General features: G+C 39.9%; 1 protein-coding gene across 1 annotated transcript in view; it reads right to left on the minus strand.

Moving 5' to 3' along the window:
- Positions 1 to 16121, minus strand: part of ADCY2 (adenylate cyclase 2) — a gene marked incomplete at its 5' end in the record, with an annotated part of 231495 nt that overhangs the window by 4605 nt on the left and 210769 nt on the right. Inside the window, 4 exons of the mRNA XM_082479253.1 lie at positions 929 to 1043; positions 3944 to 4051; positions 5187 to 5333; positions 11841 to 11999. Of these exons, the coding sequence (XP_082335379.1) occupies positions 929 to 1043; positions 3944 to 4051; positions 5187 to 5333; positions 11841 to 11999 (529 nt within the window). The remainder of the gene's footprint in view (positions 1 to 928; positions 1044 to 3943; positions 4052 to 5186; positions 5334 to 11840; positions 12000 to 16121) is intronic.

The raw sequence follows: 16121 nt of genomic DNA on the forward strand, positions 1-16121 counted from the left end.
ATAAATATGAAAGAAGAAGCCGAAAGGAAAAGCAAGCAGCACAGCAAGAAAAAGACAAGACAGGAGAATAACTGTTGGAAATCCAATACTTCTGACATGTTTACAGGATTTATGGGTTTGCAATATTTATTTACTGCTTTCATTTCACACTTTTCAAGTTACATATTGCATTGTAAAACTGCTGTGTACTGCTATCAGGAAATAAACATTTTGGAACATATGGTTCTTGACCAGCTCTGAATTCATTTATTTCATCATGCTTTCCGTGACTTACTGCAGCTGCCTATTTCTTTTTTAACATACCATGATGCACAAGTAGAAGCAATTAGAAGCTGAAATATAAGGGATACCCCTTTCAGATATAAACATCTGGTCCTCTGCTCTTATGTTTCAATAACCACAGAATAACAAAGAAGAGAAATATCCTCCTTTGTCTAACACTGGGATGGAAAGGGTGCATTTTTGTATTCTTGCTTGAGTTTAGTACATCTAAAATAGTTCAAATTCCAGCCTCATTGGCCCCTTATAGCTCCTGTCCTCCAAAAGCATTTATGTGGTTTTGTAAAGCCATGTCTAGAGTCTTCGTGTGTCCCTTGGTATTGATAAGCTTAAAAAATCTATGTGGTTAACAAACTCTAGAATAATTATTAATGTTACCATAAAACAATTCAGAGCCATGGGAATGTATTTTTCAACCATTCTTAACTTGGGAGTACTGCCCTTTTCTAAGTCCTGTCTTGAAACACTGCTACAGCAGCTATGGTTAACGGGCAATACCACGTAGGCTGCCTTTAAACAGGGTAAAGATGGTGCTATTTACTTTCATGGCCTTTTTGCTCAGTTCTACTAACACTTTTATCAGCTGCTACTTCACACTGAATCCTCCCCTTCCTCCATGATATTCTCATAAAAATCCTGTGATACATACCTACTCGTAATTTGAAGTCATTGAATGAATGCTTGTTTATGACGTCCAGTTTCGCCACCAAGGCAAAGGCGAACTCCACCATGGTTCCTATGTGCATATACTGTCGTTCAGGCTCCTGAATTTAAACAGTCAAACAAACAGAATAAAATCATTTTCCTTAGCCTTAGTTGCTAAGAGTACAACTAAAATATGCTGAACACTTGAAAGCACTTAAACCCTTAGGGATGTGCTAATGCCAGGAGGCAGCAGAAGAAAATTAATGTAGAAGATGGTGCCCTGTCCAGCATCAGTTAGATCAATCAATAGCCAATAGACCAGGATGCATTTTACTTTCACAGTCAGTCAGTCTAGAGATGATAGATCCAAAACATGTCAAATCTAATGTTTTGATTGTCAAGTAACTGATAAAATGCTATATAATCTCTCACAGGTACTCGGTGTCTATGCGTGCCTAGGATTTGCTCATTTTCTTGAAGTGTCTGCTTCTATTTTATGCCCTTTAATAATAAAAAATTTTTGTGGACAGCCCCACAGAGACTTCTCCCTCTCACTGTTGCACAGCTCGACACCCTAGTTAATGGTTAAGCTTCAATGAAATTCACAATTTTAAGAGTTCCTCCACTGACCTCACCTGGTAGATAAGCAAGCACCTCTGAGAACATCTACTAGACCTGAAAATGAATAAAATACAAGAGGAAGAGAGGAAGAAGGCACCCCATCTTCTGTCCCCCAATTTACTAGCTCAAAGCTTATACCACTTATAAAGGCTATGGACTTAATGTCTCCTCATACATCAACAGTGTAGCCTGATTTCTAAGTATTGGTTTAAGTCCGCTCAAGCTGATGAATCAAGTCTGTTTCCTTTGGAGTTCACTCCTAGCTCAGACAGATGGCTCCCTGTTCAGTTGATGTATTCAATCCCCTTCCTTAGGCACTTAGTCTTCCTTGGGTGCTTGTTTTGAGCTGGGACCTGTTCCCAGTAGCATGCCTAGCAGTCAGCCACTGCCACACTAGGTATCACAGTATCACAGTATCACAGTATGCTAGGGATTGGAAGGGACCTCAAAAGATCATCTAGTCCAATCCCCCTGTCGGAGCAGGAACACCTAGATGAGGTTGCACAGGAAGGCGTCCAGGCGAGTTTTGAATGTCTCCAGAGAAGGAGACTCCACAACCTCCCTGGGCAGCCTGTTCCAGTGCTCTGTCACCCTCACTGAGAAGAAGTTTCTTCTCAAATTTAAGTGGAACCTCTTGTGTTCCAGCTTGAATCCATTACCCCTTGTCCTGTCATTGGTTGCTACTGAGAAGAGCCTGGCTCCATCCTCATGACATTCCCCCTTTATATATTTATAAACGCTAATAAGATCACCCCTCAGTCTCCTCTTCTCCAAACTAAAGAGACCCAGCTCCCTCAGTCTTTCCTCATAAGGGAGATGCTCCACTCCCTTAATCATCTTAGTTGCCCTACGCTGGACTCTCTCCAGCAGCTCTCTGTCCCTCTTGAACTGAGGGGCCCAGAACTGGACACAATATTCCAGATGCGGTCTCACCAGGGCAGAGTAGAGGGGAAGAAGGACCTCTCTCGATCTGCTAACCACCCCCCTTCTAATACAGCCCAGGATGCCATTGGCCTTCTTGGCCACAAGGGCACAGTGCTGGCTCATGGTCATCCTGCTGTCCACCAAGACCCCCAGGTCCCTTTCCTCTACACTGCTCTCTAACAGGTAGCTCCCCATCCTATACTGGAACCTGGGGTTGTTTCTGCCCAGATGTAGGACCCTACTCTTTCCCTTGTTGTATTTCATTAAGTTATTCCCTGCCCAAATCTCCAGCCTGTCCAAGTCTCTCTGGATGGCAGCACAGCCCTCTGGCGTGTCAGCCACTCCTCCTAGCTTAGTGTCATCAGCAAACTTGCTGATAGTACACTCAATTCCCTCATCTAAATCATTGATGAATATATTGAATAATATGGGCCCCAGTACCGACCCTTGAGGCACTCCACTGGTTACCGGCCTCCAACTGGACTCTGCCCCATTGACTGCAGTACTGTGCCCCAGGTACTGCAGTATCTGTGTATCTTGGGGCATCTGTACTGAAGGCTTCTGAGTTTTGGTGGATTTCCTTTGAAAATGCGTACGAAATCACCAAAGGAACATTAAAACTTGGATCTCTTCATTCACAGGTTGTGGAAATAACTCAAACGATACATTTCTTCCTGTGCGCACACTAGTTTTAAGTTGTGATTGAGATATCCTCTTTGTCTTCTCATCTCCAGTCTACAGTTCTGCATTTCCTTCATCCCCTTCACCTCCCTGTATTAAATGTCAGCGTTAATTTAAAACCGTTCTTTTTTTTGTCCTCAGGATCCTTAAGGTCTATAGTTCAGGTGTTAATTGCTTCTGTCTAGAAGGAACACGAGTTTGGCAAGAAGACATTAATCCTTAGCAGAGAATGTGTTGATTCATAATTGCTGTCTCTCTGTTGCTAACCTGGCGTACTCTAAAGATCATGGCAAAAGCAGGGTTTTGGCTTAAAAGTTACGAATTGCTCCTCTGAACTTTATTTTTACTGACTGCAGTTCCCAATCCCACCCTATTAAGTAAACCAGAAACAAAAGACCACATTCCCAGTGCTGAGCCGGAGGGTTCTGTATGGTTAATACGGCTACTCAGCCCTCCCAGCTTCCATCGGAACATACTCATTCTTGCAGTCTTTTGTACACTCTGTAAATCCAGTTCTGCTGCAGCACGTAGCAATAAAATGCTGTACTGTATTTTGAGTAGAAGGCCTGTTTTAGACTTAGCAAATACAGAGGTGGCGTTTTCAAACCGCAGTGTGAAGAACGATAATTCACGGAGGCCTCTAAACAAAAGTATACACTTGTCCAGTACAATATAATCTACATTAATAAGAGAAAAACCTAGGCCACAACATTATACATAACCTGCAGTTTAATGAACAGAATTTTAGCCGTCATTTGAACACGTTTTTTATTAAACAGGAAATTTCCTGTACCTGACACTGTTCTTGGTTGGGTGTGGCACTCAATCCTGTTGCTGCCATGTAAGTGCTTCCAATGGTCTTTATCTTTTCAACTCCACTGAACTTTGGCTTTGACAATAACTGTAAAACAAGGATGGTTATTCATTATTCAAATCAGCAGCCTTGTTCCTCTAACAGCATTCAGAGCGTCAGTTGTTGGAACAGTTTCTTTAATAGATACCAAATGGCTTCACAAGTATATACAGGGTGAAGGACTAAAGGATGGATAAAACAATGGCTACAACCTCCATTTCCGTCTGCTAAAATACCTTTTTATTATAAAGGGACTAAATTTACAGTGATGAGAATAAATTCCACCTTACTGTACATACAGCTCTTAGAAGTCAGTAGACTTTGATATTGGAACTGAGTCATCAATTGAGCCAACAGTTAAGCTTTAAGCAGCTTTCTGAAAGTAAGCATCTCTTCCATGCCAATGGGATGGTCCATGCCAATGGGACTAAAATACAAGGATTTTAATTCATATCCCAGGTTGTTTTTAACATTCCAATGTTCTCCAAATGGGTTTGCTGCTAAAATACCCTCTATAGCTGCAGATCCACAAATCCAGACTGTGCTCTCTGAGTCATGACATGATCTTAATGCCTTTTTCTAGTATCTTCATCAGTAATAAGTTTCTTTAAGACAAACACTATTTGACCTTTACAGCTGCCTTTTCACAATCAATCTGTAGTCATACTCTGCATTTGCTTGTAACTTCAGAGGACGGAATATTAAAACTTATACAATCCTTTGAGTCAGTTGCGTATCAGCTGAGCAATGCTCTGTATGAGATCAAAACAGATTGGGTATAACACAAAGCTCTGTGATTTTAGGAGACATAGATTTACGTACCTGACTTTAGGCACCAGTATTTAGAAACTGTAGTTAATATATGACATGTAACATGACTGCCTTATGAACTGCAGCTAAAGGGCAAAAATTTCTCCATCAGATATACACATAGGATTCTCATTATAGCTAATCAAAAGCAACTGAGTATGATGTCAGATCAATATCTGATTTATCCCAAATAAATTTATTTTTCCTTTAATACTCCCTGTAAGTAATTTCCACGTGACTAAGCACGCAAAATTTCTTTTCTGACAGCTCTTCCACTCTCCCTTTCGAGTACATTTGCTTACTGTTGCATACCCTGGGTTATTAAGATTGAAACTGATTACGATTGAGGCTGATTGTTGTTAGAAGTACATACATCATCGAAGTCAGCAATGATCTCATTTAGCAGCCTGAGACATTCCAAGCCTTCCTTATTTACATCAGATTCTGTGTAAAATTCCTTGAAATCCGGAACAGAGGCAAACATGACACAGACACAGTCATATGACTGATGATATAGATCCTGTCCAAAAGAAAACAGAATAGAGAAAAAAAAATCTGACATAAATAAAAGTTTCCTTATTAATATGCACTGTTCTGGTTCTGAAAAGGAAGGTGTTGCAGTCGTTGAAATACCTTAAGATGGTGGTTGGGTATTTTTTGCATTTAGTTGCATTTATTAATTTTAAATGGTGTATAAACCTGATTATTGAAGAGACTCAACACATACAGCTGAAAATATTTAATGATTTAAAGTTGCCTTTTTTCCCTCCTGAACATTAACTCCGTGAACATAAACTGTTCCTAATTTATTAGATAGGACCCATTTCTGAGGCTTCTCATGTAGAGAATTTGGTCTGACTTGCACGACTGACTATATTTTGCACAACAATCTCTCATTTTTTATTAGCTGTTTGTGTTATTGTAATAACTAGAAAACTGAGCCAAAATCACACACCCAATGCACTACAAATGCATAATGCAACACAATCCTGATAGTTCCTAACCTAAAATGACAAGATGCCCAATAGGACAAAGTAACTGTCATTTCTTTTCCAGAACAAGGAGCTGAGGCAAAGGGAAAGGAGTGACCTGAACTAAAGCTTATTTATGTCAGATTCCCCACTGCCTTCTGTGACCACTGAAATGAGAGCACCTCTGCTCCACAGGAAGCTTCTGGTGCTAAAAATGACCACACCACCCCCTGCTTCAGTTTCCTCTCCACTGCCCTTAAACGTTAGAATATCTCTTCTTTCAGGATAAATTCACATCCTGAAAAAAAGAAAATAAAGAATATTTATTAAACTAATACTTAAAAAAATTACTATCTATACACAAAGGTAATCACAGCAATAAAAGATGCTGTAAGCTACTATAAAGTCAAATTCTGTTCAAGTTTCTATTTGAGTAAAACAAGGATTTCAATACTCATGTGCATAAGGTGAATTGTGATTTCAAGAAGCATCAAATATTATTTCCCTTTTTACTTAGCGAAGGTGTTTTTTTTGCAATTTCACTGGCAGTATGTTTCTTTTTGAAAGAATGTGGTGTGTCTCTACACAGATGTGTACAGACGCAGTGAATCTCTGTTGGTGACGTATAACTGAAAAATAGCAGAACTATGGGAAAACTGTTGACCGCCTCATCCCAGAACAGGTGTGAGGGAAGTTTCTGGGCAAACATGAAAATAACGGCAGACAGGGAGGAACACGGGCAGCTGGAGGAGGCAGATGATTTATTACTAGACTTTTCTGCCCCTTTATTTTCTAAGGATTCCATAATCACAGCATCACTGAAGCTCCACCATGCTGCTGGACGGTGGGGGTGAAATATATCGTTGCAATTCACCATTATTACTTATATTCTTAAAGCAGAGCCAACTGAAATTGCCCATCTGTACCTGACACCCAGCTTACCGCCATATATACAAACTCAGTATCACTCTAAAGTGACCTGATTGTGCAAATGAAAAACAACTAAACAAAACGTCCAAGCTGATGAGTTCACTGTCAGATCGCTACTTAACTTCAAAGGAGTTCTGGATCTCCATTGTCCTCTTCCCAAAAGAGGTTTTCCTGAAGAACCAATATTGTGATAATATTTTTCTGCCATCTATTTTATCCACCTCCATAAACACCTGGTTAATGAAATTAATCCATATAATAAAGTAATCAAACAGTGGGGAGAGGGAGCCCCTCTGGCTGGATGACATCAACTGAATTTGGTTAGACTGAAGTATTTAATTTGAGAGCACAGTCATCGTATGTGTTCTATATTGCCAGTACAGCAGATGCCCCTATCTGGAAGGTCATTTTAATGCCAGATGGGCCGAATCACCTCAGATAGTGTTCCTCTCTCTCAGTCAGTTATGGAAAACAGGCTGAAGAGGTAATTTTTCCTCATGTAGGCACTCAAGAGGAGTGCCTGAAACTGTACAGGATGACTACAAAATTCAGAGGCTCAAGCCCAAAAGGACTTCTCTTTGCTGCAATCTCCCACACTTAAAACGGGGTCCTCTCTGTAATATTGCAGTGACATACACTGGCAGCTATCTTGAGTATGTATGCATCTAGACTTGGTGCAGACATACTCAAACTAACTTGAAATTAGTTCAGTGGAGCTGCAGAAGAAGATTAACAGGCCCACTCCTCAAATATTTCGCTTTCGCAGTCTGCATTTTGCTTCACATGTACCTACTTCAAGTTTACGGCAGGCATGTCTACACTGAAGCTAGAGTAGCATTTGCATATAAATGTACTCAAAAGTTAACATCTGATGTGCTGAGTGCTCTTCGTAGACAACTTAGCAGAAGAGGTACAGAGACTGCGTTCTGTAGTTAACTCAGCTTTCCTTCTATTTCCTCAAGTCACTTTCCCTGTAACTTGATTTCACTTTGGGGTGAAGGAATTCAGGCCGCACACACGGTGCTGGTTATTACAAGAGGACTGCATCACAAGTAGAGGGCCTTGGGAATACAGAAGGGGAAATTCACAGTGTTACGTAAAGGACTCGAGGGAGATACAAGAGTGTTTATAGCAGAATGTAGATCATTAATACTCAAAACATGGATTATTGCACATAGTTTTGAAACTTCACCTGACAAAATAAACAGATTGTATAGAGCTGTGATCAAATATTAAAAACAAAAATATGCTTTTTTTTTCATATTCTTACCAGCTGGAAAAATCCAGTAAGTTAAATCCAGCCAAATTAATAGTACACTTATAATTAATATTAATAACACAATTGTTGTAAGGATTATGTTAATTAGTAAAAAAAAAGTTGTTTTAATTCACCAGAGAGATAAACATTAGATAGCAGCTGTTTTGTTTTTTTCATTGAATCCTGCTGATTTTGCATGCTGAGAATGTAAGATGTGCCAGAATTACACTACTGAGGAGATACTGGTTGTATAGCTTATGAATCAGACAAAATGTAGGCACAGAGGTGATGCTGGGACGGTGCCATATCTGAAACAGTACATGGAAACTAACGCCATGTAAAGGTTTATTTGAGAATATAATTTCAAGTCATAAGAATACAGGTCTGATAGGATCTGCAACTGAACCTTTACAGAAAAAGGAGACCAACTGTGCAGTGCTGCAGGCATATGAGATTACCGAATAATATGAAGCAGAGATGGTAGAAGATGGATTCATTTTACCACCTCATGAGACAGGAACCAGAAGACAAATAGAACATTTAAAAATAGAATAAGGAAAACTATTTTACATAAGAGATATATAAACATATATTTCATTGCTCTTCAACAACATGAAAGACGAGCTTAGAGGGTTAAAAACCTGAATGCTTATGTGAATACTAGAAAAATGCATAACTAGGAAGTGTATAAAAAGCATCTGCAGACGCAAAATATGCCCTTACATTTATAGGTAAAAGCAGAATGGTGAATAGCACATTAATCTTCAACCGTTCCTCCAATTTTTGCTGAAGTATCTAACACTGGATACTGCCTGGGCGCTGCAGTTGACTGGACTGCTGATGAGTGGCAACTCCTGTCTTATTACGATTGCCACTGAAAAAAAAGTGGAGCCCTAATTAGCTATTAGGAAGTGCCTTTGCTGTCTTCCCTGAAAGCACAAGTGTTGCCCAGAAAAAATCACGGCAACTTGCACGATTCACAGTCATCAGGAAGAAAAATATGACTGAGCAAAAGACAGGAGCAGAGATTCAAATAAAATCTCTGTTGTGACACAGGAAGATCAGTGGCCTTTACGCTGTTGGCTGTCCACCCAGTATGGGGACAAATAACCTGTAAGGTTGTGTGTCTGACTGTTGCTATTACAGACACAAATCTTCTTTTTCTATAACCAGAGTTATCACTCCTTCCTCTTCCTCCACCTCAAAAATAAATGAACACATTGTATATGAACACTTGTCATATGCTGAAGCTCAGCAGCAGTGTCCCATTTCTCTTCCTTCCTCTCTAATACTGGGGCAATATCCATCCTACTAATGCTCTATAGCATAGTACCAGCATGGAAACAACAACAAATGGCACTGTTTATAACCAGATAAGTAGTAATTGTGGCTGTCACAATAAATGTCAAAGCATTTTTAGGAGGCATTCCCAGCTAGTTTAGTTTGATCATTCATAATAATAAAGGCTGTGGCAACTGGGTGTCTTAATCTTCCTATGAATGCTTCTCTTGAAACAGTACTCTCCAAACTGTTTAATCAGAAAATTAAATGCAACACCATTCCAGGAAAGAGTGGCTTTGCTCCTTTCAACAAAAACAAAATCAAAGTCTGCTGCAGTCAATCCCCTTTTTTTTCCCCTTTTTTTGCCTTTGATAACATCTGAATTTCTGCTGGTTGGCTCCCCTTACTGTCCCCCCTTCTTCTCCAGTGCCTGGAGACCTTCTCGGGATGGAGGAGGCAAACTGGTCCCATTCTACCTCTTAGAAGGGTATGGTGTCAGCTTCTTTGGGGCAGAATTTCTGCTCTAGGTAGGGTGCTGGCTCCATCCTGCAGGTAATGAAACAGGATTGCTCTTGCTCAGCAATGTGCTTGCCAGTTAGCTTGCAGCACAAAAGCTCCTGAGCACTCTTTACTAATATGGGATCTGGATGCTAACAGCATAAAGGAAAAGGCTGCACAAGTAAGGTGCAGATATAGTTAATCCTGGCCCCGTTTCCTGATTTTCAATTTGTATTTGTCCCTATCTTTCTCTCTCTCAACTGCAAAGTACCCTGTTTGGTACCCAGCATGCAGACTATAAGCAGAAACCCAGTTCTGGAGGTTCTGGTAAAGCAAATAAACCTTCATTACCCTAACTTTGCTTTTACCATATCAGCATTAGTCAATGTGTATCCTGTTCAGAAAAGACCTTTGCTGGTCCTCTAAAAGTACAGTCCCACTACTCCCAGTCAGCACTGATCCACTCGTTTTCCCTGCTTTCATTCCTGCTGCCTGTCAGCAGCATGCTTTGTCTTCCCTTTTCTCCGTACAGCTGCATGCGTACCATTCTAAGAGAAGCAGTAATCTGAAACAGACTATTTACCCATTAGATTAGTTTTCATCTCAAAATTTGGTTAAACAGAAAACAATACACATAAAAGCATATTAACATAAACGTTTGCAACTAAGGGAAACATGGACAAATTTCAATTCAGTATCCGTTGACCTAAATATCCACACAAAGAAAACGATAGCTTGATCTGTCCTAACATGTTCTTAGGTGTGTACACATACACACATATAGAATGTCCTTCAAGGCTCAACACATCTTTGCTGACACTGAAACAAATTTGAAGACATGACAGATGCTGATATTCCTGAACATTTACAGGGATTTGAAAGGTTCTTCCCTCTTCAAAAACTGTGTTTAAAGGTAAACAAAACAAAAAACAATTCAAAAAATTTTTTTAAAGGGATGCCACTAAAAATATGTCAAATCATTTTTACTTCAGCTGACATGATAGATAGGAGAGCTCAGCACACGACAATTTCTGATCTTCACTAAATTTACTAAAGCTCATTCCAACCTAAGAATCTTGAGGGGTGACAATATAAATCCAGTTGCCAATGCAAAGGTGAGCAGATGGTGTTGCTCTGCTGGGGAGCTGAGATGGAATAGCACATAAATGAGAAAGAAATCTCCTGATGGTTTGCTGTGTTTAATGAACTGAGAACTGGAGCAGAGCCAACCTGGCTTCCAGCCAAGGTCTTCACTGGATTCAGAGGAACCCCACAGCAGTTTTCCTTCGATAGTAGCTACCAAATGAGTATTTGCAGGTAGCACTAAGTACTGATACAAAGTACTGATTAGTACTCCTTAATGCAAACCACAGTGAAAGGGAAGGCATTCTCCTTTTTGACTCAGGGAATCAAAAATGAATCCCTAAAGCTGCCCTCTCTCCTCTTTTCTCGGTTTCGGAACAACTCTTTGGTATGCACAAGTAATTAAAACTATTGCATTTAAGATCTCTAGAACTGCTGCTCTCTAAATACTACTCTTTCCAAAATTTTTCATCCTCTTTTGCTTTATTAAAACTGTAAAACAATATTAGGAGCACATCTAATTTCTACCAAAGTCAACCGGGGTCTTTTGGTTGACTTTTCTAGTACTTGGATTAGGTCCAGAAGCAGCGAGTAAACAGGTAATTCAGTGTTCAGAACCTCCTTCTAGAATTACCATAGCTGCTGTTTGAGGGAAAAGGTTAATTTTCACTCCAGTAAGCAAGGTCTCCAGCCACCAGAAGAAAATTCAGAACCTGGATGCAGCTCCACTCTGATCACAAAGAAAAAAAGTATCTGAATGCGTATGATTTAAATTTAAATCCATGTTGATTCAACCATCCCCTTCTTCATTCTCACCCTTTTTGCCCCTCCTCCAAAAGGCAAGGTGCATTGCCACTTAAGATAATTTCACATTTTTTACTTCAAGGTACAGCATTCAGTGCTGTAAAGCAAGTCTTTCAGGTACGCGAGGGGGAATCGGCATTGGGTGCTATTTCCAGGATACGCTGCTTTCTTACAGAGCAGAGGATATACAGAGATGGCTGACCTCATTCTTCAAGTTTCTTGCCAGGAAGTGTTCAGCTACGTGGGCTGGAAGCACATTCTCCAGAAGCACCCGATTTAGGTTCTCCATGGTTTCGATCTCTTCCCGCTCTTTTTTGAACTTGTTCTTCCACAGGAAGTCTAACCTACAGTAATATTCATTCTGTTACAAGAGGACACAGAGGTAAAGAAACAATAGGCATCTTGTCCTGATGGAGTACAGGTTTAAGAGACAAAATAAGCACAGTACACCACCCCTACAAGGCTATTACTTGGCCACTCAAGTACAATTACAGATCACAGAGAAATCAAATGCCAATCACGCACTATGTGACATACATTTCATCAAACTTACAAGCCCCCCCCCCCCCCCCCCCCCAGCAAAAAGGCCCATAAAAAGGCCCAGGAAAAAAAAAAAAAGTTTCAAGGTTCTTTAAACAATGAAGATGTTTTTATTTACTCTCAGGCTTTAGTAGAAATTCATTCCAGAAATCAAACACCATTATGGAAACAATTTACGGTTTTACAACTTAATATGATCTCTTGTTTATCTGAAGTGTAGAATTTCACTTAGAATAATGGGCATTTCAGGAAGACCTGAACTTTTACCAACTGGAACTTATGTCGTGCAAGCAGCCTGGTAAAAAGTGGGCAGTACAAGAAAAAAGCAGCCTATTGTTACAAGATGCCTTCAGTTTATCAAATCATTATCAGGTTGTCAAAAATGGCCCAGTCAGTTGGGCCAACCCAGTTTTGGTTTTGTTGTGTTTTTTTTTTCTTTCGTTGTTTTTTTTTTGTGTTTTGTTGTTGTTTGTTTTTTGTTGTTTGTTTTTATACTGCTTTCTATAATACTATCCCCTTCTTTTCTTTTTGTCCCAGAGTTTTCATAACTGTTTTTTAACATCCCCAACAATAACAATAACTGGAACTGCATGGAAATGTATAACATTCCTGGAATATCAGCATTTTTGGAGATCCAATTTCATTAAAAGGAAGTTGAGAAATTAATAAAAATGCATTTTTTGGAGCTCTCTCCACTTCTTTTCAATATTGTGAATGTTTTGTCATAAATTCTATGGCATTATTTCTACAGTGAAGCCTCCACTGGCCTGACTATCTCATTTGAGCTCATATAAATCAAGAGCTATTTCAGTGTAGTCCAGTGGTTTAATGCTATCATGCAGCCTCAATGAAGACTATGTTATTAACCAGGAGAACATGATTATGATGACAATCTTATTATAGAAAACCCTAAAAACGCTAGCTAGTGTTATTAGTAGTCAGGGAGCATTCACATCAAAATGAGAGTAGTCCTTCTGATTGGACAGTGGCGTCACAGCTCAAAATGATATTTTGTTGAGATCACAGCCAAAGCTAGAGTAGAAAGTTGAAATGAGGTATTAAAATGATTTGATGAGGTATTAAAATGGTTTGGCAAACTTTTAAATATATATATTACATATTTATACTTCCAAGTTCCCCACATAGATGGTAAATTCAAATGCCATCAATTGCATTAATGCAGAAAAAATACAATAAAAACCTGGGGTGTCAGGATTATTTGCATAAATTGACAAAAGCAAACTGGATGCCTGGCATAAAACTGAAATTAGGTATCCATACATTGTACCTACTTTGTATTGAAAATAGGTGCTAGATAAGCTGAAGTCTTCAAAAATATGTATTTCTTCTTTAAGAGCTAATATTAAACAGATAATTTATTTACTGCGGTATTATTTATTGAATGAAATTTAAGCTGCCACAAAAAATGGCAGAGAACTCAGAAATCTGAAAAAATTAAGCAGAATGTATTCTACAGTTTGCTTTGATATTAAAAACCTAAACGTATCAGATTTCAAAATGTCTATTGCAACTTTTAAAAACAAAAAAGCACTACCTTACTAAAACTCACTTTAAATCATGGGTTTTTTTATTTGTATGATCTAGCCAATTTAATATGCACATCGTTGAAGATCCTGTTCAATCTTTGTAGCCTTGCAGTCATATGAAAACCAAGGTTGTTTCCTACTTTACTTGTTGTCTCCAGAACCTTTTCAACATGTCAGAATGAAAATATCTCAGAATGGCCCTTATACATCTGCAGGCACAATATTCTTGAGATACAAAATTTTCCTTCTTCACCTTATGCTGCTTTACTCAACAGCACTTCCCGGCGGGTGAGCATAGCGGAACACCCAGGGGGGCATGAAGGACACTGCATTCCTCCAGGCACCACTGAGCAATTGGCTTCCTCCAGGACTAGAAACTACCGTGCACCTGTGCAAGGCAATGCAATGCAACCCCAGAGGTTCAAATTAGTGGTAACTTCTTGGGCAAAAGCAGTTAAGTGCAACAAAACCTGATTCATGTCTCATATTTACCCGTCTTTTTAAACTCTAGTGGGACGCTCATCTAGGTCTATTTTCAATATTTGCCTCAGTGGGGCAATGAACTAATTCTCATCACTGAAAGAGCGAGTGCAGAGGAGGAGGGCAACGAAGCTGGTGAAGGGCCTAGCAAACAAATCATATGAAGAGCGGTTGAAGGAGCTGGGACTGTTTAGTTTGAGGAGGAGGAGGCTGAGAGGAGACCTCATCACTCTCTACAACTATTTGAAAGGACACTGTAGAGAGGTTGGTGCTGGTCTCTTCTCACAGGTAATTAATGACAGAACAAGAGGGAATGGCTTCAAGCTCCAACAGGGTAGATCTAGACTGAACATTAGGAAAGAATTTTTCACAGAAGGAGTGGTCGGGCATTGGAATAGACTTCCCAGGGAGGTGGTTGAGTCACCATCCCTGGATGTGTTTAAGAGACGTTTAGATGTGGTGTTGGGGGATATGGTGTAAGGGAGAACTTTGTAGAGTAGGGTAGATGGTTGGACTCGATGATCCCAAGGGTCTCTTCCAACCTAGGCAATTCTATGATTCTATGATTCTAAGAATGTCACACAGAAAGTCAAGATAAGCAGCTCAAAAGGAGCTGCCTATGCCATAGGTGTCTTCAGTCAGGGAGATGAATGCTATGGCATTCGGCAAAGGAGCAGCAAAGGCAGCACTAAAGCAGGTAAGATTACTAGAAATTAAACCTGGGTTTTCATTCAGGTGAGGGAGCTAAGAGATTCCACCTCCCAGCCATTACTTACAGACAGCAAGTCTGAGAAACTTTCTCAACATGGAGTGTCAGCAGAAGATATCTTAGAATACATTAATAAGTTGACCAACAAGAAGTCATCAGCACTGAAGTAACCAAAACAAAAAGCTGCAGGTCTGAATCTTGTGGTGGATAGCCTGATCATTCCAAACAGCCACAGTGTCAGAGAACTGACAAATGGTAAGGATATAAAGCAAATCTTTGGAAAAGAACTGGGGTGACCCAGGGAACAGTACAGCAAGGTCCTTTGGGGAAAAAAACCATGCTAAGGAAAAGAGCTATTTAGACATAATAGCTAAAGCTGATACAATGGGGAAGAGTTGACACCTCTTCTGTAAACATGCCTCCATCTGTTACAAAGAAGTCAATGGGCCTGTGAATAGGAGTGAAGTTTGAAATAAATTTTCATTAAATTCTTTCAGAAGAGGCTCTTGAAAAGACTACATTATCTGAGAAGGATCCTCTCACAGAATAAAAGCTCACTAAAAAACAGAACAGAGACTACAAAGAAACAGTTTTAATGGCTGAGTGAAGTTGCCATAAACATCTGAGAAATAAAACAGCCAATGAAGTTCAGTGTTGATAAACACAATATAATTGATCAAAAAACCCAAAATATTCACCTAGCCTACAGAATAATGGGATATGTGTAATTTTAGGTACTGATGAGGAAGGAATTCACAGGCTATGTCAATACTGGTTATTCAAACTGGGCCATGAGAGAGATTTACTGCTCAATAGTGTTTACATGGGAGCACACTCCTTACAGAGTCTATCCCATACCAATCTGCATTATCCCGGGCAATGCCTAAGCAGGGTGCAAGAGTCGCCATTCTCAACGTATCGTCTGCCTGTTGCCAGCCTATTTTCAAGTAACTCTAATGGCATGCCTGCAGAATGAAATGCGTCACTTGATCTAAGTGCCAGGGAACGGTTGTAGCCTACGCTGGCATGACTACTGGCGGCTCACCCCCATCCTATGCTCATTCTTTCGGCACAAGCATCGCTGCAACCACACCATAAAACCGGATCAGGAAATAGATCTGGCTGAAACCCAACCATTTTTCCAGGGTTAATTTTTAAGCCAGACCATTTCGCTATTTTGGGCCACTACACAGCTCCACAGGCAGCT

The sequence above is a fragment of the Vanellus vanellus genome (genome assembly GCF_965231255.1).
Source record: "Vanellus vanellus genome assembly, chromosome: 2".
NCBI classification, from domain to species: domain Eukaryota; kingdom Metazoa; phylum Chordata; class Aves; order Charadriiformes; family Charadriidae; genus Vanellus; species Vanellus vanellus.